Raw genomic sequence first — 26196 nt, 5'->3', positions numbered from 1 at the left:
CTCACCCGATGCTTCCCAAAAGCAGCACTGTCTTTTTGCTACCCCGGTTAGCAGCGCCCGGTACGGATCAGCGTAATGATGCTGCGCAATGTAATTTAGTTTAGTCGCACACCGTTAAAGTTGCTCTTAGAGGGTCCAAAATACGACCGTTACCCTACTTTGTTCCAAAACTGAGTCGAATTCTACTAACTTTTGAGTAGATTTGAACGAGCGTGTTGGTAAAATGGCAACACTGGCACACAAACAAAAGCCGCATCATAAACAAAAACAAACGACCATAAAATAAACAAATTGCGCTGATTCAAGATCATATTTTGTGCAAAAAGTTATCATAAAAACTCAACTAACACAAAATAATTAATTATTAAATTACGTATTTGTTATCCGAACAAATTACAATGTCAACCACGTTCAACTACAAGGACTTGCTTTCGTATTGCTGCGTATGTTTGAAACCGATGGAACCGGCTTCGGAAACGGAAACCGTGTCTCCCGATTTCGTGGATCCGCAGTCCGGATTGACGGTGGCCATGATGCTTCACGAGGTACTCCTGGATTCTTCGTACCATGAGGTTAGTGTCTTTTACTTCTTAGGACCATCAAGTTGGTAATGATTCTAATTTTTATTTTGTTTCAGCTTGAAACACCGGATTCTGAGGGGAATGGAATTTGCAAAATCTGCTTCCAGAGGCTGCAAAATATACGATTATTCCGCAGTCAATGTACGGAAGTGTACGGATTTTATAAAACATTACTACAGGCCCAGAGCAATGATGATCAACTATCGAATCTGTTGGCGGACAGTATAAGCCACGATTTACGAGCTCATTTGTTCCGTTTGGGAGTCACTTCCAGTGAAAACCTTGACAGTGATACGTTGCTTTCCGAAATTGGTTGTATTAAATCTGAAAAGGATAATGCCTTAGTGGAAGATCTTCAGAACTCACCATTTATTAGTTATGAAGTAGAAATCGACTCTCCAAAATTTGAAAACTATCCTGATTCAGAGGGCTCAGAATCAAGCAATAATGAAACGTTAGCTACCATTCAACGGAAGGAACAAGCCTCAAAGGCGCCTCGATTGACTGTTTGTCCCGTTCCGGACTGTCAGCAACAATTGGTAGGTAACAGATACACTGACCATTTGAAAGAAATGCACCGCTACGGCTGCAAACAGTGCGGTATAATATTGAAATTGAAGCATGTTATGGAGAAACATGTGACTAGTCACAGCCAAAATCAACCGACTGTGAAGTGCAGCTTCTGCGAGCGGATGTTCTGCAATGTGGCCAAAATGCGCTGCCACGCCAGAGATGTTCATTTACAGCAAGCAGCCAATTACGAGTGCGACCAGTGCGGTGAAATGTTTGAAAGGTACGTTTTCTGTTTGGAGGTACTGCTGATTCTATAACATACCCCAGAAAAACATACTCCCGTTCCCTAGAATCTCATTCCCCAGAATGTATCATTTTCCAGAATGTCTTTACCCAGAAAGCAACACTCCCCAGAATAAGGCTAGTAGCAGGTCTCTTTTTAGAAACTTGGTATCTATTTTAATGAAAGATCACATAAGTATCTATTTCAACCAAAATGGTCTATAAGTCTCTATTTTGCGTATGTGCTTATTTCAAACCCTGATGCAAAATTCTACAGGCTCCCGAGAAACCTTTAGAAATTCTAACGGCAACTAATCAACAGGTTCTCCAAGAACTTCGTCTCAGATTCCTTGAGGAAATTATTGTAGTGATCTCTCCAGAGATTTAATCTAGAATACTTTCAAGGACTCCTTCTGGGTTCTTCTAGAGATTCCTATTCCAATTTTCTCAGTAATGCTCAGATGTTAAATGAATTTCTCCAAAATTTGCTCCAGGGAATCCTTCAGCACTCTAAAGCTACTACCTCCAGTAATTTCCTCAGGAGCTACTTTAAATTTGTTTTTCCAAACACTATCCTGCGATGGAGGCTTTCCTTAGCCGAGTGGTTAGAGTCCGCGGCTACAAAACAAAGCCATGTTGAAGGTGTCTTGGTCCGATTACCGGTCAGTTCAAAATCTTTTCGTATCGAAGATTTTCTTGTCTTTCCTGGGCATAGAGTATCATCGTACCTGTCATACGATATATAGATGCGAAAATGGCAAAAATTTCAAAGAAAACTCCCAGTAAATAATTATGGCCCCGAGATGAGCCAGCCTCGGGCAGCAAATCTTGTTAATAAAGATAATTATAATAAATAACTGTGGAAGTGCTCATAAGAACACTAAACTGAGAAAAGGGCTTTGTCCCAGTGAGGACTTAATGACAAGAAGAAAAAGAAGAAGATCCTAGGATTTCCTCCATATATTTTTCCACTAACTCTTCAACCGAGTTCTCCAATTGTTACTCTTGGTGATCTTTCAAAGACAGGGTGTCTACTACCTGGAAAAACCTGGAATTATCAGGAAATTTCGTTCACAATCACAACAAAATGATTTTTGCGTCAAAACCTAGAGAGCGCAACCATTATTTGAATTCAGAAGAAAATTATATTCAATTGATGGTTGGTTGTTTGGTTTAACGAGGCTTTAACCGCAAAAGCAGTCATTCGCCTCTCTATATTCAATTGAAAAAAAAAAAAATTCGGCTGCGCCGCTATCAAAACATTATTTGAGCTGTTCATTGAGTGTCCTTCCGAGTATAAAATTTTGGAAGCTTTCAAAATCTCAACATTTATTCAGTAAATGCTTTACATATTTGGGGCCGATAGCAGGTTTTTTTTATAGAATTGGTCTTTATTTCTATGCAAGTTTCTAAAAGATCTCTATTTTTGATGAAAGGTCTCTCAAGTCTCTATTTTAACCAAAATGGTCTGTTACCGTTGGGGCATAAAATCCAAAATCATGCCGAATAAAAAGAAAAAGTCAGTAAGGTTAAAATGTTAGTCGCTTAAATCTATATTAAACTTAAAGTATATATGTACTAAAAAGTAATTAAAACTTAAAAGAAACCTTTACAATATGCATGCACACTTAAAATGTTAGTAGAAATAAGTTATTAAATTATTAAAAAGAAGTCATGATTGTTAAACAGAACAAAATTTGTAAAACACATTTAGAACATTGCACACAACACACTAAAAACTGCTGCAGGGGAAACTTTCGAGGAGTTGTCGCGAGTTGAGGAAAGGACTGTAAGAAAAAGAGATGAAAAAGGGAATTTGGTACGGAAAGGGTAGGCTACTAGGGAAATTAAAAAGCTGGCTCGGTCTCTTTCTATAGTGATCTCCAAGCTTGTAAGACGCTAGATTTCAGCTAAAGCCAATTCAAAAGCTGAAGTGAAACTTTCTAGAAATACCGCCAGTGGCAGTGAAATCAAGATACCGCATTCACACGGTTAATTGAGTAAATCAGGTATGCCATTCCTCTAGAAGTAATTACCCAGCAATAAACCCAGTAGCCCATCACCTAACCCTAAACCTACCCTAACCTTTAATGCCCTTAGGACCCAATAGCGCTTAGCTTATTTCCATTTTGGAAGCGCCCAACTGAAATTAGGACCAGCTACCGCCGAAGAAGTCCCCCATTGTCGGTCGAAGGCCATTCCCGACTGGAGTTTAACCCTCGAGGACCCGACGTCTCGTAAGAGTGGAGAAACCACGTGCCGTCTCCTCGCCTCCATTCTGCCTACCAAAAACGACCCACCGACCCCAACAGCAGCAGCAGTAAGCGCCGGCCGGCCATCCCACCGAATAACACCCACACAGCCCACACAGATTTGTGAGTAATAAAATAGTAAAATTCATTTAGAGTGTGTCCTTTTATTGAGCCCTTGGTTAGCCTCTCGAAAAGCCGATCCTGAGAGCAAAAAGCTCACGCTCTAGCTCGCCGGTACTCAGGTCTTGCTGAGGGGTCATCCGACTCCCAAGTAACAATTGGCGACCAACTAAAATCGAAGCTAATCAAGAGTTCAAAAAGGTGCTACATTGTTCTATCAAGTGTGCATGGTAGGTTAGCTAGGTTACGGCAAGTGATAAGGTTTGAGTGTTTCAATGGTAAAGCTTTAGCTTTTGGGGATCGTTTCGGAGTTCATTAAGCCATCTTACTAGTGCGCGTACACTCACAAAAGTTGATATTCTTTGCAATTTTTTTACCAACCAGTAGGAGTAATTTTGCGTTTAATTGAAAGATAACAATGGTTATTGGGTCTTGATTCTTCTAAATGACCTGAGCAACGAATGTTTCGGATCAAAACGACTGAAATTGTTTGGTTTGATGAATGATTTTGTCGACACTCTCAATTTTGAGTGATTATTAGCAATTTTCAAATAGCTTCTTCGTGATAGCTCATCTAGGTATTTTTTTTAAATTGCTTCTTCGTGATAGCACAATTAGTTTTTTTTTTCAATAGCTTCTTCGCGATAGCTCAACTAGGTTTTTTTTTCAATTGCTTCTTCGTGATAGCTGTATTAGGTAGTTTTTCAAATAGTATCTTCGTGATTACTCAATTAGGTATTTTATTGTAATTAATCGGTATTTGATATGGATTTACAAAAGCTCTATAAAAGGATGGACGTGTCTCATTTTTCCATGGATGAGGTTGAACATGAATTACATGTGAGAAACATGGTATTCGGACCGGATGAACATGAAAGCATTAAACGGAGAAAGTTGAAAGATAGAATGAAGTACGAACGCGAAAATAATATTTTTGTTGCCGCTCCTATTTGGAGAACGGTACCTGAAGAGATTGAGATAGTTAAGGCTAAGCTTCTGGTCATCGGAGGATTGTTGGACAATCCAAAAACCGATGCTCGCCAGAGAGAAAAGCTGTGTACTCGACTGGTGCATTATAGAGTGCGAATATACATGATCTATAAATCACCTGGATCGGATAAACTTACGAAAGAGATAACCGATCTTGGTAAACTAGCTAGTCTGATTTTCCGTAAACATTTTCCCGAGATGGAATCTAGCCCTGAAGCCCAACCCGAACCCAAACGTTTAGAATCAGAAATTGATCAAGTTCTAGAGGAAGTCAGAAGCGAAATAGAAGTTTTAAATGTAACAGCTACAGGTAATGACTTGGAAGAGCCGGTCGTGGAAGAGGGAGCAAGTGGGGGTGTAAAGAAGAAGACAATTGAGTCTAAAAAGCAGGAGCTAGAGGCATCAATGATTCGATGTGATGAAATTTTGGGGGTGTTAACAGGATATGAGGAAGGAAAGCAGGAAAGCTTAAAAGATGTAATCCAACATTTCAAAAATTTTGTGTTACACACTACGAAGCAACAGAAAGAAATGAGAGAAAGAGAAATCGCTTTAGAAGAGAAACGTATGAAAGAAGCTGAGGAGAATATAGAGCGGAAAAAAAGATTAGAAAAGCTTCTTATCAACCTAAATGATCAGATAAAGTTTAATCAGGAGAGAATTGATAGAGAGTCAGAAATAAACCCTGAGAAGGTAGATACGGGAAAGGGGTCATTAGAACCGAATGGCAAAAATGACCAAGTATTAAAATCGAGTAAAGAAGAAGATATAACGATCGCTGAACAGCAATCGTTTGAAGAGAGTAGTTCTGAAAGTCCGGTTGAAGTTTTTCGGAAACATAAATCAGTAGAAAGCAAGGGAAGGAGAAAAAAGAAGGAGGGGAAAAAGGAGAAAAGTAACAGGAGATCATTATCCACAAAGTCTAACAAAAAGCGCCATCGAAAGGTGAGCTTTTCCTCAATTTCGACAAGCAGTGGTACAACTAGTAGCTCACAAACTACTAGTAGCTCAGAAGATGCAAGCGAGGATACTTCAGAAAGTTCGTCGAGTACTAGTAGATCAGCAGAACGTAGGCGGAAAAGGCATAAGAAGGAACGAAAAGCTAGGCAGAGTTTGAGGCGAATTCCAGTTTCCGAATGGAAACTAAAATATGACGGAAGGGATCAGGGACGAAAGTTGGCAGAATTTCTGAAGGAAGTTAAGATGCGGTGTAAATCGGAAGACGTATCCGACAAAGAACTTTTTCGTAGCGCAATCCACTTATTTACAGGACGAGCTAAGGACTGGTTCATGGAAGCATACGAAAATCATGACTTTCATAGCTGGTCAGGGTTGAAAAGGGAGCTCAAACGAGAATTCCTACCGCCCGATTTAGATTTTCAAATCGAAATTCAAGCCACTGGTCGTCGACAGGCTCGCGGTGAAAGATTCGTCGATTATATGCATGACATGCAAAAGCTTTTTCAGTCGATGACAAAGCCGATTTCAGAGCGCCGTAAATTTGAAATCATCTGGCGAAATATGAGATTCGACTATAAAAATGCTTTAACTGGAGCAGGGGTTAAATCTCTATCCAAATTAAAGAAATATGGGCGAATCATAGATGAGAACAATTGGAATATGTTCCAGAAACCGAGCGAAAACTCAAATCGGCCCAAAACTCACCAGTTAAATGAGATCTCAGCCTCAAACAACTCGAAATCTAAACCAACTTTTAGTCAACCCGAAAACACGCGAACTTTTTTCAAGAGTAAACCAAAAAGTAAGACCGATAATGAGCATAGCAAGCAAGAGGAGCAAAAGAATGAGAGAGGGGAGAGGAATGAGAGGAAAGAAAATCCGATTGAGGGGTCGTCTAAGGGAACGTTGAAAGCTTTAGCTGAAAAATATGTGCGCCCACCGATAGGCACTTGTTACAACTGCAGGAAACATGGGCACCATTACGGCGATTGCTCAGAAAAGAGACACAAATTTTGTAGGCTATGTGGTTTCTTGGACGTCATTACGCCGGAATGCCCTTTCTGCCAAAAAAACGAGCAGAATTCAGCTTGAGAAGGCAAGCTGAAGCTTCGACTCTAAATCCTTCAAAAGACGATCGGCTATACAAAGACCTATTGCAAAACGGTTATAAACCATTTTCGGATGACGATTATGTCCCCGAAGTGGAAGTTAACGAGCTTTTTGTTAAAGTAGATGGAGACAACCGTCCGTTTGCAAAAGTTCATTTGATGGGAAGAGAAATGATCGGGTTACTGGACAGTGGTGCTCAGCGCTCCATACTAGGAATAGGGTGCAAGAAACTGATAAAATCGCTGAATTTAAAAATTTTTCCTACGGATGTATCTTTGAAAACTGTTTCTGGAACTCCAGTAGAAGTAGAAGGCTACGTACACCTACCAGTGACTTTCAATGATGAGACAAAAATCATTAAGGCTCTGATCACTCCAAATCTCCAACGTAGATTAATACTCGGGTATGATTTTTGGAGAGTATTCAATCTTCACCCCACTGTGCAGTTCGAACACTGCGAGTTGAGGGAAGAAATGGAGAGAGAAGGATTCGGGAATGAGGAAACTAGAGAAGAGGAAGGAGGAAATGAGCAGGAACTTCTAACAGAAGAACAAAAATTAAGACTTGAGCAAGTAAAACAACTTTTCAAAGTTGCAATTGAAGGAGAAGTTCTCGGAGTAACTCCACTCATCTCTCACAAAATAGAACTCAAAGAAGAGTTCGAAAAAGCGCCACCGGTGAGAATCAACCCCTATCCCACGTCCCCCGCTATGCAACAGAAGATAAACCACGAACTAGACAATATGCTCAGGCAAAAAGTTATAGAACCAAGCAAGAGCGATTGGGCTCTTAGTACGGTTCCTGTGCTTAAACCTTCGGGCGATGTTCGCCTGTGCCTGGACGCACGACGGTTAAATGATCGGACTAGGAGGGACGCTTATCCTCTACCACACCAAGATCGAATATTGAGTAGGCTAGGGTCAAGTCGATATTTAACAACAATCGATTTAACCAAAGCTTTTTTGCAGATCCCACTTGACCCTAGCTCACGAAAATATACGGCGTTCTCGGTGTTGGGCAGAGGATTGTTCCAGTTCACCCGATTACCCTTTGGCCTAGTCAACAGTCCTGCCACCCTGGCAAGACTAATGGACGAAGTTTTAGGGTACGGTGAACTGGAACCGAGAGTGTTCGTTTACCTCGACGACATCGTCGTGGTAAGCAGCACATTCGAAGCACACATCCAATCTCTGACCGAGGTGGCCCGTCGATTACGACTGGCCAACCTCTCCATCAACCTCGACAAATCAAAATTTTGTCTGAGAGAGTTACCCTACCTCGGGTACATAATCTCATCCGACGGTTTGCGACCAAACCCCGATCGCGTATCGGCAATAATTAATTATGAGCGCCCAACATCACTTCGTGCTTTACGTCGATTTTTGGGAATGTCGAATTATTATCGACGCTTTATTCCCCGATTCAGCGAGATTTCGGCACCTCTTACCAATCTCCTGAGAAAAAAGCCTAAAACGATCGTATGGAATACGACCGCAGAGAAAGCTTTCCTTGAACTAAAGGAGAATTTAATTGCAGCACCAGTGCTCGCAAATCCAAACTTCCAGCTGCCCTTCCAAGTTCAGACCGATGCGAGTGACAGTGCTATTGCTGCGATCCTCACACAACAGCACGACAGTGGCGAGAAAGTGGTGGCATACTTCTCGCAAAAACTCTCTCCGGCACAGCAAGCATATGCAGCCTCCGAGAAGGAAGGTCTAGCGGTGCTATCTGCAATCAACAAATTCCGACCGTATATTGAAAGCACTCGATTTGTCGTTATTACCGACGCTTCCGCACTCACCCATATCATGAATGGGAAGTGGCGCACGTCGTCACGCCTCAGCCGATGGAGCATCGAGCTGCAGGGTTTTGATTTTGAAATTCGGCATAGAAGAGGGAAGGACAATGTTATCCCGGACGCTCTCTCGCGTTCGATGGAGATCGCCACGCTGAGCGAAGGGGACGCATGGTACTCCTCTCTATATGAAAAGGTTCGCTCTGCACCGGATGAGAACGTTGATTTCAAGGTTGAAGAGGGGAAGTTGTACAAATTTGTACCAAGTAAGACCGAAGTCCTCGATTTTCGTTTCGAATGGAAGCTTTGTGTTCCGGAGAAATCACGAGATGAGATTCTCCGAAAAGAGCACGATGAAGCGTTCCATATTGGTTACGAAAAACTGCTGGACAAAATTCGCACGAGATATTTCTGGCCGAAGATGGCCACCACGATTCGCAGATACGTTGAGCGATGCCGAACTTGTAAAGAGTGCAAACCCACTACAATCTCTCAGCATCCAGTCATGGGAAACCCACGACTAGCTAGAAAACCGTTTCAAATGTTGGCGATTGATTTTATTCAATCATTGCCGCGATCTAAAGCTGGCCATACCCACCTTCTGGTGTTGTTAGATGTCTTTTCGAAGTGGACTGTTTTGGTCCCTGTGAGAAAAATTGCGACAGATCTTATTATTAAGATTATCGAGGAACAGTGGTTCCGCCGCTTCTCTGTTCCTGAAATCCTGATAAGCGATAACGCAACAAGCTTCCTCAGTAATGCTTTCAAGGACTTTCTGTCTCGCTATCAGGTGAAGCACTGGGCCAACTCCCGGCATCACAGCCAGGCCAACCCGGTCGAACGTTTGAACCGGAGTATAAACGCTTGTATCCGAACATACGTTAAAACCGACCAGCGTTTGTGGGATACGAGAATTTCCGAGGTAGAACACACACTGAACAATACGTCGCATTCGTCTACGGGTCTCACCCCGTATATGATTGTTTTCGGACATGAGATCGTTTCCGAGGGTACGGAACATCTTCGTGATCCCGATACTTCCGATGTGTCTGAATCTGAAAGAGCAGAGAGGAAATTAAAAGTTGATGATCAAATCCAGAGAATAGTACGCCAAAACTTAGCCAAAGCTCATGATAAGAGTACCAGAGCTTATAATCTTCGGTTCCGGAAACCTGCTCCAGTATATCAGGTGGGACAGAATGTTTATAAGCGAAACTTTTCGCAGTCGGTGGCTGGAGAAGCCTATAATGCAAAATTAGGTCCAGCTTATACTCCATGCACTGTTGTGTCTCGCCGAGGCACAAGCTCATATGAGCTTATTGACAATCAAGGTAAGAATCTTGGGATATTTTCGTCGGCGGATTTGAAACCCGGTGTCCCCGATGAAGAGTAATGTTTGTCCAATTCCACTGTCAATTTAGAGTCTATACGTCCAGAAATTCCAATGTTGTGTCCAGAATTGTGTAGAGCCTTCGTAAGTCAACGTACGTAAATAAGATGATCGTCGGTTATTGTGAGTTGTACAGCAAATATTGTGTAAGTGAAATAGCGAATCTGTTGGTTTAGAATGTCTGGCCGTTCCGAAAACAATATATGTATTGCTGTCCCGTTTCGTCTAAAATAGAATAATAGTCCATCTTTATTGGTTGAAGCAGAAGCGACAGGGAAATTTAACCGATCAAGGATAAAAACAATAACAAATGAAAAATTTCTAAATCGCGATGTGCAGTAGCTACGGATCCAGTGATCTGCCCTGCTTTTCCAAGTTATGATAACACACTCCTAGTCAATTACCTCAATTTATCACACCACACCTAAAATTATGGTTCTCAGTTTGGCAAGAATATCATTCGTAAATCAAACCATCAGAAGATTTCGTTTTGGTAGAAAGAAAAAAAAATTACCTCTTCCTCGAAACAAGCAAATGTTTCGGCCATTGGGAGATGAATAGATTGAAAAACCGTTCCGCGAATATGAAATTGCATTAACAAAAGTCCTTTTTTTTAATAAGGCAACTGTTTGTTGAAAAGATGCGATTTATATCGATTTTTGGGAATTCTCGAGAGCATTAAAGTTGCGACTCAACCCTGAGATGACTATAAATGAATCCAACATATGAAAAATTAATCCAAAACTTTGTTTTGATTAATTTTGAGGGGGGAGATGAGGTAGTGTTACCGTTGGGGCATAAAATCCAAAATCATGCCGAATAAAAAGAAAAAGTCAGTAAGGTTAAAATGTTAGTCGCTTAAATCTATATTAAACTTAAAGTATATATGTACTAAAAAGTAATTAAAACTTAAAAGAAACCTTTACAATATGCATGCACACTTAAAATGTTAGTAGAAATAAGTTATTAAATTATTAAAAAGAAGTCATGATTGTTAAACAGAACAAAATTTGTAAAACACATTTAGAACATTGCACACAACACACTAAAAACTGCTGCAGGGGAAACTTTCGAGGAGTTGTCGCGAGTTGAGGAAAGGACTGTAAGAAAAAGAGATGAAAAAGGGAATTTGGTACGGAAAGGGTAGGCTACTAGGGAAATTAAAAAGCTGGCTCGGTCTCTTTCTATAGTGATCTCCAAGCTTGTAAGACGCTAGATTTCAGCTAAAGCCAATTCAAAAGCTGAAGTGAAACTTTCTAGAAATACCGCCAGTGGCAGTGAAATCAAGATACCGCATTCACACGGTTAATTGAGTAAATCAGGTATGCCATTCCTCTAGAAGTAATTACCCAGCAATAAACCCAGTAGCCCATCACCTAACCCTAAACCTACCCTAACCTTTAATGCCCTTAGGACCCAATAGCGCTTAGCTTATTTCCATTTTGGAAGCGCCCAACTGAAATTAGGACCAGCTACCGCCGAAGAAGTCCCCCATTGTCGGTCGAAGGCCATTCCCGACTGGAGTTTAACCCTCGAGGACCCGACGTCTCGTAAGAGTGGAGAAACCACGTGCCGTCTCCTCGCCTCCATTCTGCCTACCAAAAACGACCCACCGACCCCAACAGCAGCAGCAGTAAGCGCCGGCCGGCCATCCCACCGAATAACACCCACACAGCCCACACAGATTTGTGAGTAATAAAATAGTAAAATTCATTTAGAGTGTGTCCTTTTATTGAGCCCTTGGTTAGCCTCTCGAAAAGCCGATCCTGAGAGCAAAAAGCTCACGCTCTAGCTCGCCGGTACTCAGGTCTTGCTGAGGGGTCATCCGACTCCCAAGTAACAGGTCTCTAAAGTCTCTTTTCTTCCGTATCTTGCTTGCAGATAATTATGATGCATTTTTTTCTCATATCTCTCAAGAACAGCTTAAGGTGAAACATCTCGGAATCCAGAAATGGCCGCCACAATGGCCGACTTGTGCCCCTACTCACGTTTTGTGCCCCTACTCACGTTTTCGAATGCACTAAACTGGAGAAATAGTTGGCAATCGTTTCTGATCTTCTTATTTTAAGCTTTCTGCTAGTGCACAAAGTCAAAATAAAAAGTACACTGCTGTTGGATGTTTTCTTCGCAAGATTTGTGTCTTTGAAGTTTCAGTGCAATCTTAGAAGTTGATTCCAAACTGTTTCACCTTAAGGAATTATCCTAGTGGTTTTTCCAGGGATTTCATCTAAAATACTATCAGGAACTAAAACAGGATTCATTCAGAAATTTCTCAAAGGATCCCAATAAACAATTTCTCCAGAATTTGCCTCAGGAAATCCTTGAGCACTTCAACGTTACTACCTCTTGTAATTTTCTCAGGGATAATTTTCAACAATTTTCCATAGGCTATCCTAAGACTTCCTCCAGATCCTTTTTTCCAGGAGTTTCTCCAGCATTTCATTCAAGGATTACTGGAGTTAGCATTAACATTAGGCAATTCGCACTAATTCGTAGGTGGTACAGTTCTAAACCATTGTATGAGGGTTACCTCCTCCCCGTCCGTTACCAAAGTCAAAGATTTGGGACTAACCTTTGACTCTTAGCCCCCATCTTCTACAACAGTTGAGAGCTGGCCTGGCCACGTCCTTGCGAATGCTGAGAAATGAGAAGGAATAATTAATTGAACACCTACTTATGAAAGATGCAGAGAATGCACTCTACGACCTCTCATAGGTGTTACAGGATATTGTGGAATGTTAATAGGATGGGGAAGGCCGTAGGGTACGTTTGGCAGACGTTCTGGCACCTATGAATATTATTTTGGCATTGGTTTATATTGGAACAAACTCACCGAATTCTGCATTTGAAACTTCTCTGCAATTCAACGTTTAATCGACCATCTAAATGAAAAATGTCGACACATGGGATTATGTAAACGATTGTGATGGTTTGGGTCGCCGTCGTATTACGGTCCATTTGAAAATTTTCCGTTCTGCGGTAGCCGCCAAGTTCTATCGCAGCTGTCAAAGTTCTACCGTAGACTTGAAAATCATTTTATCCAAGGTATCTAGAACCTTGATTTTATCATTGAACGAAACCAACTAATCAAAGTATGCTTGTAGAGTCGAAAGCTTTGAAAAACAGCTGAAAACAACATCAGCGTGGTTTCCAAGGTATCATCGCAACTGATCGATGATGCTTTGATAAAATCAGTACTGTGACAGCTGCGGTAGCTTTCTGTTCAACCGTAGAACGGAAAGTTATCTCTACAATGAACCAATGCACGAGTTCACTAATTTGACGTTTGAGCGGTGCCGAATTCACTCGTTGCCATGGACACGTAAATAACATGGCACCGCTCAAACGTCAGATGGACCGATGCACGAGTTCACTAATTTGACGTTTAAGCGGTGCCAAATGCACTGGTTTCTATGGTCACGTAAATAACACGGCACTGCTCAAACGTCAACGAGTGAACGCGTGCATTGATCCATTGCAATATGTAAACGGAGACATTCAGGCGACGCACAAACAAACTCGCTTGCTTGGACTTAAGGACAACAACAGCAAATACAACAACCGAGAGAAAAAAAAATCATTCATTCATTCAAGGATTACTGGAGTTCTTCCGAAAAATATTCAACGAATTATTAAAAAAAATCCCCATGGAATATTCAAAGCTTCATTTAAGCTACCACACCAGTTGACACTACTGCATTTTTTTCATGACATCCTTCAATTATTCCTACTCATTTCGTTTAGGGATTGCGTCCTATTTTTTTCCCAGGAGTTCCTTCATAAAATCCTTCTTGATATTAAACAGAGATTCATTTGTTTTTTTTTATTATTTTAGCAATAATCTAGAAAATCTGGTAAAATTTCTTAAACAGTGATTTCTTCTAGAAATCCTTACTTCTTCTAAAGAACTTACACATGTTTTAACAAGATAGATTTGCATTAGAAATACGTAACTCCCGAAAGAATGCTTGAAAATATTTTTTTGCAATTCCGTTGCAAATCAATCAAGTTTTCATTGAGAAGTTGATCAACATAACGGCCTACTTTTCCTACCAAATAATACAGTGCTGAAAAGTGCTACTTTTCAGCACTCTTTTCGGTGCTGAAAAGTAGCACTTTTCAGTACTGTTTTGGTAGGCGTCAACCGAACAACCCAGTGTCCTAGTCTCTTCATGCCATGCTTATTGTGCGCGGCGTGTGAGTCGAGACGAGTCGTTCTCACCTCGGGTGACGTGATGCGACTAATGTTGATCAAATGGAAGGAGTGCATCTGATTCTTGAGTTTGTTCTATGTCTGGCGTGAGGTGAGAATTGTCGATGTCCTATAGCGAGGTGACAATTCTCGATTCGAGCGAAGTGACTTTCCATTTGGTTTACATGGCGAGTCACTTCACTAGAGTCTACATCTGTCGTGCGATCAGGCTCCGACACAGGTTGGCGATACTGATGCGGGGTCGGATCGTCCAGCATTTGTAGTCACTGTGCTTTCTTACCTGTTCATTCCTCTAATAGGGAATATTGATCTGCATGATACCGATGGGAACGAGAAGAATTGTGACATTCATGGGTACTACTGTGTCACAGCCTACGTGATTGAAAAATACTGAATTGAAACTACGCATGACTGTATGCCCATGTGGATTCTCTTGCAATGTTTGTTTGTGCTTTTAGAGTTTATCGAGTTGAAACTGCATTTTTCGAAATAGCAAAAAATGTTGTATGCAACTCGTTGCAAAACTCGATTTTTTCAGCACTCGTTGCATTTATCCAACTCGGCGAGCCTCGTTGGATAAATATACAACTCGTGCTGAAAAAATCATCATTTTGCAACTTGTTGCATAAATAACTATTTAAAACTTCGTTGAGAAATCTTTTAGAATGATTGGATGTCTTCTCAAAAAAATGTTAGCAGCAATCTCTGGAGTAATTCCTGATGGTATCCTTAGAGCAATTAATGATTAAAATCTTAAACAAATCCTGACAATCCTGATAAATCCTTGGATACATCTAGAGTAGTTTCTGGTTGAATATTCCAACATGTTTTAAACGGGAGGTGTTCGAGCCCAGCAGGGTGGGTCGAAAGGCAGCGGACTGTAAAACACTATGGGGGGAACACGGCGGAACAAAACACTTCGCGGCGGAAGGATCACTTTCGCGGGAGGATTGGCAAGGGCCAACTTTCTTGGGATGCGAAGGAATTGAACGCGGACGGCTACGCTAAAACTAGTAACTTTATTTCTACTTCTTCTCTACATCGATTTGAATATTATACGGTTTTACGCAAAAGGTGCGTTCTCGGCGTCGGGTGAAAGTGAACTGATGCAGCCGTTGAGACTGCAGTTGGCTTGAGCTGGGTTTGAAATTAGGGTGGTGATGGGTACGCATGGGAATAGGGTGGTGCATGATTTGCGCTTCCGTCGGGAGACGGAACAGGAGGTATTGTTTGTAGTAATCTTTGGACAATTACAGGTTTTTGTTTTGAGATATTTAAAACATTTTTTTTTGGAAGTTCTTTAGGAAAATTAGGAGTGATTCATGGGAAATAATCACCTTCTGGGGCCCTCCTCAACCGAGTGGTTAGACTCCGCGGCTACAAAGCAAAGCCATGCTGAAGGTGCCTGGGTTCGATGCCCGGTCGGTCCAGGATCTTTTCGTAAAGGAAATTTCCTTGTCTTCCCTGGGCATAGAGTATAATCGTACCTACCACACGATATACAAATGCGAAAATGGCAAGTTTGGCAAAGAAAGCCCTCAGTTAATAACTGTGGAAGTGCTCAGTGAGGACGTTAATGCCAAGAAGAAGAATCACCTTTTGAGAACTTCTGAGAAAAAAGAAAATCTCTCAAATAAAATTATCTATCCATTCATCTAACCTGACGAAATTATTTGTCGTGATGTCTCGAGAAATTTCCCAAACAAGTTTTAGAAATATTCTCCGAGTGTCTGGTCGTACCAAACTCTTTTCTCCTGGGTACTAAGTCTCGTTTTGTTTTTGTGATGACCATTGGTCGGCGTTAAGTCAGAAGAGACTAAGTACAAAATTTGGGAAAATTAGATTATTCTTTCATTAGATGCGAAATTACCTTACCTGCATTTCTCTTTGATCAGATTCGATGAATGTTGTAAACTACGAGAAAAAGTTTTCATACATTTTTTTCCGCCAAAACCTTATTTTTGCATGAAACGTTGATAAATGTTGTTTAAAAAAAAAAGGACACTACACACGTTAATGCTTCCAGTGGGCTATTTGCCCTTTGAAGGAAGCACCACACTAGACAACGGACTAGCATGCAACGCTCAGTGGCACAGTCAGAAAACATTCCTCTCGAAAAGTTTTTGGCCTGAGGCGGGAATCGAACCCGTGCTTTTTTTGCACGGGTTTTGAATTGAAAACCTTTTTGCACGGTACGCATCCCCCGTACAAAAACAGAATCGGGTGTAAATTTACTTTGGATGATCAATAAAAATTGATAAAAAGTATGCAGTCAGAGTGGACTTTTTGACATTTGGATTTTTTGACATCATATGATTCTTCTTCTCATCCATCAATATACATTCATAAATTTTACCTAATCCGATGCATTTGAGCTTGTTTTTTGACCATTTACCATATTTTGATGGGCGGTCAGAAAATGCAACAATTTCTGTGCATTAGTACCCAAGTTTGACAGATCGCAGATTCACGGCATTTTAGATTACCTTATGAGCCATAAAATTTTGGGCAACTGCAAGGGACATGGAGGTTTTTAATTTGCCTTTGGACAGACCGGACCATGTGTTAAAAAGCAATAAACTGATTTATTCTTGCATTTTTTGAGTCAATTTCAGAGTCCGATAGAAGAAGTTTATTGTAGTTCTATAGTCTATGTATGGGATGTCCTAGAACTCGCTTATTAGACCAGTATATTTTAGTCGGTACTCAAGATTTTCACTTGGTTCATTTTGACTGAACGCGTATTTGAATATTTCTGGTCTTCACCTTGACCCTGCAAAACCTTAATTTTCATGGTAGCTAGCACTGATTTCGGGATTGGCGATATGGATTATTGAAGAGTTTACGATACTGGTGTCGAAGGGTCTTGGTAATCTGTTTATCTTAGAGATATGCACCTAGTTTGACCATGCAAGCATTAAATGATTGTCATTTTCCAAGAAATTGTTCAGTCAGAGTGAACCAACTCACTGAACGGTGGTCTTTAGGTCAATCAGATTGGACCAAGTACACATAGTCCATCAAAAAATCGTTCTATCAGAGGTTTGGATTATGACTTTTAATGATAATCACTTCACATTAGTTTTTTTGAAAGTAACATAAAGATGTGTAGAAATATTTAACTAAAATTTAAACAAGTTTAAAAAAATACAAAGTGTTAGACGTTAAGCCCATTTTTCTTAAAAAATAAAAAATGTCACTTTTTCCACTCTAACTTGACGCCGACCATTTAGTTTTTTTCAGAGTCTTTTAGGTTCTGGTTTAGTCTCTTCTTTTCAAGATAGAGGTTTTCAAATTTCCTATTTTCAACACACTCAGTCGCTACCAGAACTGCTTCATGCACAATTTTAATTTTTTTTCGAAAATATTTGATTAAAAAAAAGATTTTGGATAAGTAATTTGGGATTAAAATAATCGATTAAAATATCGATCGTGATAATTATATTTGATTTGTTTACCGGCATATTGGTGATATCAAATATGTTGCACATGACTTTTGTAACAAACATTTAACACGATTGATTTAATAATTTGAGATATTAAAAAAATGGCTTTTTGCAGGTCAGAACTGTATGACTACTAAACCCATGGAAATGAATGATGCATTTTTTTTTTTGCAAGAAAAAAAACACTTTTAAGAAGAAGCATACTGATGCATTTTAAAATTCAGTTCAGTTCACGATGATGAACAGAGCTCTTACAAACTTACAAACAAAATAAATGACTCCATCATTGGCAAATAAACTTCATTTGAAAAAAACTTAAACTATAGTATTGCTATAGCATCTTCATATTGGAATAGCTTTAGCATGTGTTAAAAAATGTCTAGAAGTGTATAAATTGCTATGAAATCAAAAAAAAAACTTTAAAATTTGTCATTATTTTGTTTTAGCCATACAAAGTTAGAGTATTTCTCAAACCTGGAATTATTTAGTGAAACCTGGAAAAACCTGGAAATATCAGGGAATTTCGTTTCGGTAAACGAGTAGACACCCTGCCCAACATATTTTGACAGCTACTGAAGGTACGCTGCATTTTTGTTTATCTTACACGAAAATACTCACACAGATAAAATAGTTATGAAAATCGGTCAAATTTGTACTGCAATCGGAATATAAATTCAATTTATTCAATTGGCTTTTTAAGGGGTATCTAGTTTTTGTTTACATATCATGATTCTACGTGAAAAATTGAGCCAGAATCCAAAGTTTCATAATTTTTCGTGCCCTGGAACTTTTATAAATTACATTTGAAGTTAGTATAGAAATCGCTTTTGAATCATTGCTCGGCAAATGTTACTACGGGACGAGTCGTTATTATGTAAATTGAAATGTCATTGAGTGTACAGATTTAAATCTTCATTAATCAATCATAGCGTCAAAATAATGATATTGAAGCGCTATCAAATTGTATTATACTTAGACAAACGTACCCTTTCGATCAAGCTACGAAAACATTTTCAGGGAGTCGTGAGTTCGATTCTCACTGAGAAGACGTGTAACTTTTTCGCAAAACTTCACATCAATTTGTCCATTTAATCCAATTGCAAAATATATGTAATGTTTAGCTTTCGGTAGTTGTTAAACTCCACAACACTCCTGTTGTTCTACAGGCAATTCGCGACTACGAAGCAAAAAGAGATTTCACAAAGCACTCGCACCAACGGAAAACCTCGTAAGGAACCGTGTACGTGAAAAAAGCAAAAAACATATCTCCTTATTTTTCCCACATAAAATTGAGAAGGTGATATAAATCCTGACAATCCTGATAAATCCTTGGAGACATCTAGAGTAGTTTCTGGTTGAATATTCCAACATGTTTTAAACGGGGATATTGGAGATTTTATGGGAAATAATCACTAAATAAACCTCTGAAGAAAAAAAAAGAAAATCTCTCAAATAAAGTTATCTATCTATTCATCTAACCCGAAGAAATTATTTGTCGTAATGTCACGAGAAATTTCCAAAACAAGTTTAAGAAATTTTCTCTGAGAAATGTCTGGTCGTATCAAACTTTTTTCTTCTTGTTACTGTTAGGTCTCGTTTTGTTTTTTGATTACCGTTTGGTCTCCTTTCGGTCTCATTTTGGTTTCGTTCAGTCTCTTTTTTCAGAAAAGAGTTTTTCAAATTTCCTATTTTCAAGGCATTAAGTCGCTACCAGAACGACATCAACGAGTGTTAGGTTAATCTGATGTGTATGGAATCATATCAGTTTGTCTTAAGTTCGTGTTTCTATTATCAAAAAAAAAAATGATCTTGGGATCTAAAAATTAAACGGATGATTTGTATTGACGCATATATTGAGATGTTTGGTAATCGAATCCGTATGGTTATTAAATTAATTAACTCATTACGCGTGGTAGAGATCGATAGTTTATGGATGAAATTATGAAAAAAACTACGTGCTCAGCTGGGATTGGAACCCAGAACTCTTGTATGCTAGATGAGCGATGTATCAACTAAGCTACCGAGCCACTTGGTGGTGGTGGGATTATTTGTACAAATTTCGATGGGAATATATTTACCTTATCAAATATGTAGCAGATGACTTTTGTAACGAACCTTCAACACGATTCAATCAATTTGAGATATTTTAAAGAATTTATTTTTTATGCAGATCAGAAATGTATGATTACTTGCGAAAACATCGGTAAACTTAGATTTTATTTTAACATATTGCCACAAATCCCATGCGCCCATGAGGCTGTATTAGGTATCTAAATGACCAATTGGAAATAAAAAGCATTAAAAAAGAAGCATATGCATGATGCATTTCAAAGTTCCGTTCAGTTCACGATGATGAACAGAGCTCTTACAAACGAAATAAAAAAATCCATCGTTGGCAAATAATATTAATATATATTATTAATATATTAATAATATCAATTGACTTCCTTCGGAAGGGAAGTAGAGCCGTTGGTCCCGAGATGAACTAGCCCAGGGTTAAAAATCTCGTTAATAAAGATAGAAAAAAAAATTATATTAATATTTTATTTGAATAAAACTTAAACGTTGGTATTTTTAGCACCTTCATATTGAAATATTGAATATTGGAATAGCTTCAGCATGCGTTAAAAAAGTTTCTAGAAATGTATAAATTAATATTGAATCAAAAACACTTTAAAATTTGTTTTTAGCCATACAAAATTAAAGTATTTCTTTGGAATTCGATTTTGATTTCAATGGTTTCTATAGATCATATATTATTCAAGCGTATACCAAACCGCTTTTGCGAAAAGAAAGTATCTACTGCCTGTCTCAGATAACTGTTGGCTGGAATATCAATACTCAGTGCATCACTATTCTTTGCTCTTAGCTGTTTTTAATAGCAACTTCCAAAAACTTGGATATACAGCTTTCTGGGGAATGAGATTCTGTTTTCTGGGGATTTTTATACAATATTTTTTTTAATTACCATTTTTACCTTTATTGTTGTAGACGTAAGCTACTAAATATTCACCGAGAATCGCATCTTCCGAAGAATTGTGCCTATTGTGAGTATCAGTTTGACCATTCAAATAAACTGCTATATCACGTAAAAAGGATGCATCCAACGCATCTGTTGCGATGCAATGTATGCAGAAGAATGTTCGTTACACAGGCTTTATTGGATCGTCATTCAAAGAAACATACGGAATCACCTTTCTCTGAGGACAGTTATCAGTTACTAACATTGAAAAATTTGCCCATCTTCGTTTGCGACCAATGCGAGAAGCAATTTACTTCAGAAGCGCACCGCTTGGCACACATGACAAAGCATGACCCGGCAAGCCGACCTAAAGTTGTATTCAAAAGGCGTTCAAAGGCGGAGTTGGCCAAACTGGAGAAAAAGTTTAAGTGCGATCAGTGTGACGCTTGCTACAGACTACCAACTTCACTGGAAACGCACTTGAAGACCCATTCCGCCACATTCGTCTGTGATATTTGTGGAGCGTTCTTCAATAACAAGTCCAATCTCAAGCAGCACATCACCTATAAACATACGCGAAACTATCGCTATTTTTGCGAGTTCTGTCCGAAAGCTTGTGCCACAAGTTCCGATCTGCTGCGACATCGTCGAGTCCATACCAATGAACGTCCCTATCAATGTGAGCTGTGCAAAGCGCGGTTCAAAACCAACGATGGCTATCGGAAGCACATGCGAGCACATTCCGGGGAGAGGATCTATCGGTGCGATCTGTGCGAGAAGACTTTCAAAGACCACTGCAGTTTGAAGACGCATAAAATTGCCCATACCAATGAGAAGGCATTCAAGTGCTTCCACTGCGAACAGCATTTCAATGTTCCCAGGAATCGCAGGAGACACATCTTGCGGGCGCATCCCGGATTGCCTACCAAACTGGAGCAAAAGGAGTCTACGGAAGGTACGTAACTTTGATTAATATATTTTTAAACTCATCGATACTGGAAGGATTGGTGAAATAGGACAAAAGAAAGCATTATCATAAAGGTTCCTATAAGATTTGATCTAACTCAAAAGAGAACGGTTTGAATTTGGAAGCCATCGGTCAATCAATTTTCTTTTCCATCAAAATAGTTAAATTTGCTCATCTTTATCACATGTTCTTTATACATATTGCACAATAAAAACATCTTGAAAAACATCCAATATATCCCCATTAAACATTGCCTCAGCACCGAAACCACTAGGTTTCCCTCTATCTCTATTTCCAATCATGTATACTTCGTTTTGGTAGATTCGATGGTCAAACCTTTCGTGCTGTGCGTACACGAATTCTCTCTGCTCTTGGAAGTTTTTTTTTTAAAAACTACCTAAAGCGATAAAACAGAACTTTTCAGTGCTAAAAAACAGTACCTCTCAGTACTATTTTATTCTACTATTGATCCCTACACGTTCCTTGTTTGGACCCGTGCCTCCGATTTTCGTTGGACCTGCCAGCGGAAGGTAGCGGCGGTAATCCTTCTTGGACACCGTCTTGGGAAAAAACCTCTCGAAGGTCACGTCTTCTTTCGTTTATTCACTAAACATGGTTGACGACTACCGAAAAACGTTGGCTAGTGTGGTGTGGTATGTCAATACCTAGAAAATAATGCGCTCTCGGGCTAGGCATTGGATATAAATATAAAGCGTTGTGTTTGGATGGGTATCTATTTCTTCCGAAAGAGGTGCGCTTTGCAAAAAAGGACCACGTGATTATTTCATTTTCATTTTCATTTTGCAGCGTTTGGTGGGGCAATGAGAGCGCAAGTCAGTCCAAAGCCGGGGGAAGGGATAGGTAATGGCCGTAATAGTCTATGCGGACCACTTGAACACCATCGGAAAGGATAAGAAGGGTTGGGGTAGGGTATAGGGAATGGAGAAGACTTGACACAGTAATGCGATTAATGCTGCAAAATGTAAATGTGCTGAAAGCAATTTAATTTGAGTTTTGAAGTTAGATTTGACTTATTAACATTCCAAATAGATCGGCCATTGTACAAGTAAGAAAGAATATGCTGACACTTATATTGAGCTATTCGGTAATCCAATCCGCATGGTTATTAAATTAATTAACTCATTACGCGTGGTAAAGATGGACAAATTATGGGTGAAATTATGAAAAAAATCCACGTGCTCGGCTGGGATTTGAACCCAGGACTCTTGTATGCTAGACGAGCGCTTTACCAACTAAGCTACCGAGCCACTTGGTGACCCAATAACTGAGTTGGTTACAAGTTTAGAATTCAAATCCCTACAGACCACGCGGACCCCTTTCATAACCAATATCCATCCATCTCATGTTCCTACACACGCGGAGCGAGCGAGTGCGATTTGTTTAGTGTTGAAACTGTTTGCCTATCGTACCTACATCGCTTCCACAACAACTGTATTGTGGAAGAGTAAAGATGTGGGAAGGCTATCAACGTGTCGTTCTCACTCAAGTGACGACATGAATATGCTGATCGCTTTCTAGAAATTTTATAAACAACAAAATAATAACAATATGAGAGTGATGCTAAGGGCTGCTGATGGCACAATGCGTCGCTTTAGGAGATTTTAATACTGATTGAACATTACTATACAGAGCGCAATTCAATCGATGGTGATAACTTTACAAACTTTATCTGTTTTTGCCAAGGTTTTTGCACTGATTGACAATGCTGATTTATATAAAAATATTTGATATTATTAGTTCATTTGTTTGTGTGATCTAAGTGTTAATAATGGAAAAATTTTACATACCCTTTATAATAATACTTCCCTGATCAGAAATATTATATTTTGAGCACCTTTTTCGAAGCTATTCTATCCAGGTATCCAGTACAATCCTGAAATTATTCTTATTGTGCATGCTCATGCATTATATCAGTGATGATCATAATCATGCAACAGATAAGAAGGAGAGAAAAAGAGAATATAGGAACAGTGATTAGTAATGAGTAGGGACAATGGAAATTCGCGATTTCGCGGAAGCCGCGAATTCCGCGAAATTTTGGCTTCGCCGCGAAATTCAGGAAATCCCACGAAATGCCGCGAAAATAGTTAAATTTGAAGAATTTGTATGCTAATCAAGGTAAATTCCAGTTTATTGCTTCTGAAAATGGTTTATTCATCTTGGAGTCGAAGTTCCATAAAAAAATAATAACTGTTTAGTTTTAACTTCGACGTTGTCCTGCTAGTTATTTTCGTTTTACATTTTGCAAAAACCACCCAAACATATATTCTCAATTTGTAAAATAATAAACAATTGATTGAAATTCCATGAAATTTACACATATAAAGGCTTTTTCTGTTACTGAAAATGTATATTTTTGTGTAAAGAATGGTCAAAAATACGGGGCCGCGACAAAGCCGCGAAATTTGTAATTTATCGCCTGAGCACTCGCGAAATTTCAAGAATTTTGCCGCGAATTTCCATTGTCCCTAGTAATGAGTTAATTATGTAGTTTTGTTAGAATTATAAACAATTAAACAGTAGTAATGAATAGCTTTTAAAATGACTTTGCAGCATAGCTGAGCCTTCGGATCGTAAGACCGATGTATAAAAATAGTTTGTTTCGAAATTGTCCGCGTGGTCTTCTAGTGCCCCTATTAGATAAGAATCAGCCATAGACATACATACCGAATGCTCGACATGACCCTATGACCAACATTTGTATATGTATAGCCTTATCTGATGTGGCTTTTCTAATAGGTAGTTCTTTCACTCATTGATTGTCTTCAAAACCTTGTCAAGTATAGAAAATTGATTTTATTTCATTTATTACTACATTGAAGCTACATTGTACTTATTATGTATTAGGTATTATTTTATGTTTTTATCACTATTGATATTATCAAGGCCAAAATTCCCAGTGAGTGAAGAATTTTATAGTACTAGAACACCATAGAAGATCGCTAAACATTACCTAATCATGGAACGGCTTTTTGCTCTATTATTTTAGGTAGATGCTATTGATCTCCCTTTGCTCCTATCCGCAACCCGGTGCACGCGCCCTGTTGGTTTTCGAAAACCTCGTAGAAGATTACAAACCGTCAATGGCATTCCCAATTACTACCCCACATTGCACATTCAAGGGTCTGATTGTGCTCCTAATCCATGCTCAGTTCGTAATGTTCTCGCCAGTTTGAAATTATATTTTCCCGAAGTGAAAGTAATTTTGATGAGTGATAGCCTAGTGCAGCCCAACTGCATAGTACAGTAGTTTAACCAGAATGTTTAGGTCAGAAGATAAAATCTAAATTTTGTAATAAAAAGGTTGCCATTGCTTTGAAATTGAAATTCACCCAACATCTAATCAAAACTACTAACAACAGCGATCAATTATCAAAATTCATCGCTCCCTGGAAAATATAATCCCAAGTAAAAAAAAAAAAAAAAAATGAAATCGAATTCAGGTTAACTTTTGCGTCCATGTGTCCTCTCGTGGCGTAAGGGTAACGCGCCCTATCTAGAGAAGAGGGAGTCGTGAGTTCGATTCTCACCGAGAAGATGTGTAACTTTTTCGCAAACTTCACATCAATTTGACCATTTAATCCAATTGCAAAGTATATGTAATGTTTAGTTTTTCGGTAGTCGTCAAACTTCCACTCGGCTGGTTATCCGTAAACCACGAATCATAATTAATTAATACAAGTAAACATGGTTGCAACTACAAACAAAAGCAAGGGTGAATCTCTGAATTCACAACTTCCTTCCAAAAAAGTGGTGTTTAAAACTGTTACTAAACGTAGCACGAATGGAAGAAAGGACGTTTCTGCGCGCTTTCTTCCAAGGGTGAAATGGATAATGTTGATAATTGCATCAAAATGAGCAATCATTTCAATGCTCTAGACAAATTTTCCGAACACCATTTCGAACCAGCCTCTAGCCCAGGCTCTTTGATTTAAGTGAGGAAACAAAGAGTGCCGCTTATCGTGATCAGTTGTTCCGAATTTGGGGGGGTTTAGGCAGGAGATCTTGAATTCCATTAGAGGAATCAAGGTTTCCTACCAAATCGCAAAGGAAGGAGACTGTCGCGGTTTGCCGGAAACTCTTAAAGATCGCGAACTTATTCTCAAATAATATTAAAGCTTTAGAAAAATCAAGACTTATGTTCGATGTCCGTGTGACATGGGAACATTTCCAGAAACCTGTAGGAATTTTCCAGAACCCCACTCAGTGCCGTCGGTGCCAAACATTACCGCATGGATGCTAAATGCATGATTTGCGGAGGTTCTAGGTCCAGTGAAGGAAGATACCGGTAAGTTCATATGCGCGAATTGCGGGGGCAATCACAAGTCAAATTTTTGGGCTTGCCCTTCGCGTAGGCGAGTCGTCGAGGCTCGTGCCAGTAATGTCCGTTAAGCTAAGTATGCATGCAGTTCAGCTCAAGAAAAGTAAAAATTTCTGCTCAAGAAATGGTCAAGAAATTTTCTACAGTGAGTTTCATTTGAATTGATATTTTTTTTCAACAGTGTACTGCGATGAAAGAAAAATTTTTCTGTTAACGATCGCTTGATTAAGAATCATACCCATGAGGAAGATTATAATCATGCTCATTCACAAA

The 26196-nt window shown here is 39.3% G+C and overlaps 1 protein-coding gene across 1 annotated transcript; it reads left to right on the top strand.

Annotated features, from left to right (window-relative positions):
- The first annotated feature begins 239 nt into the window (after positions 1–239).
- LOC5564030 (zinc finger protein 62 homolog) lies at positions 240–21605 on the top strand. Its single transcript, XM_001648302.2, has 3 exons — positions 240–572; positions 638–1374; positions 20644–21605. The coding sequence occupies exons 1-3, from the start codon at positions 399–401 to the stop codon at positions 21575–21577; spliced, it is 1845 nt and encodes a 614-aa protein (XP_001648352.1). The 5' UTR covers positions 240–398; the 3' UTR covers positions 21578–21605.
- Positions 21606–26196: the final 4591 nt, after the last annotated feature.

This window comes from Aedes aegypti, chromosome 2, assembly GCF_002204515.2.
Source record: "Aedes aegypti strain LVP_AGWG chromosome 2, AaegL5.0 Primary Assembly, whole genome shotgun sequence".
Classification (NCBI taxonomy): Eukaryota; Metazoa; Arthropoda; class Insecta; order Diptera; family Culicidae; genus Aedes; species Aedes aegypti.
This window is presented reverse-complemented; position numbering and strand designations above follow the sequence as displayed.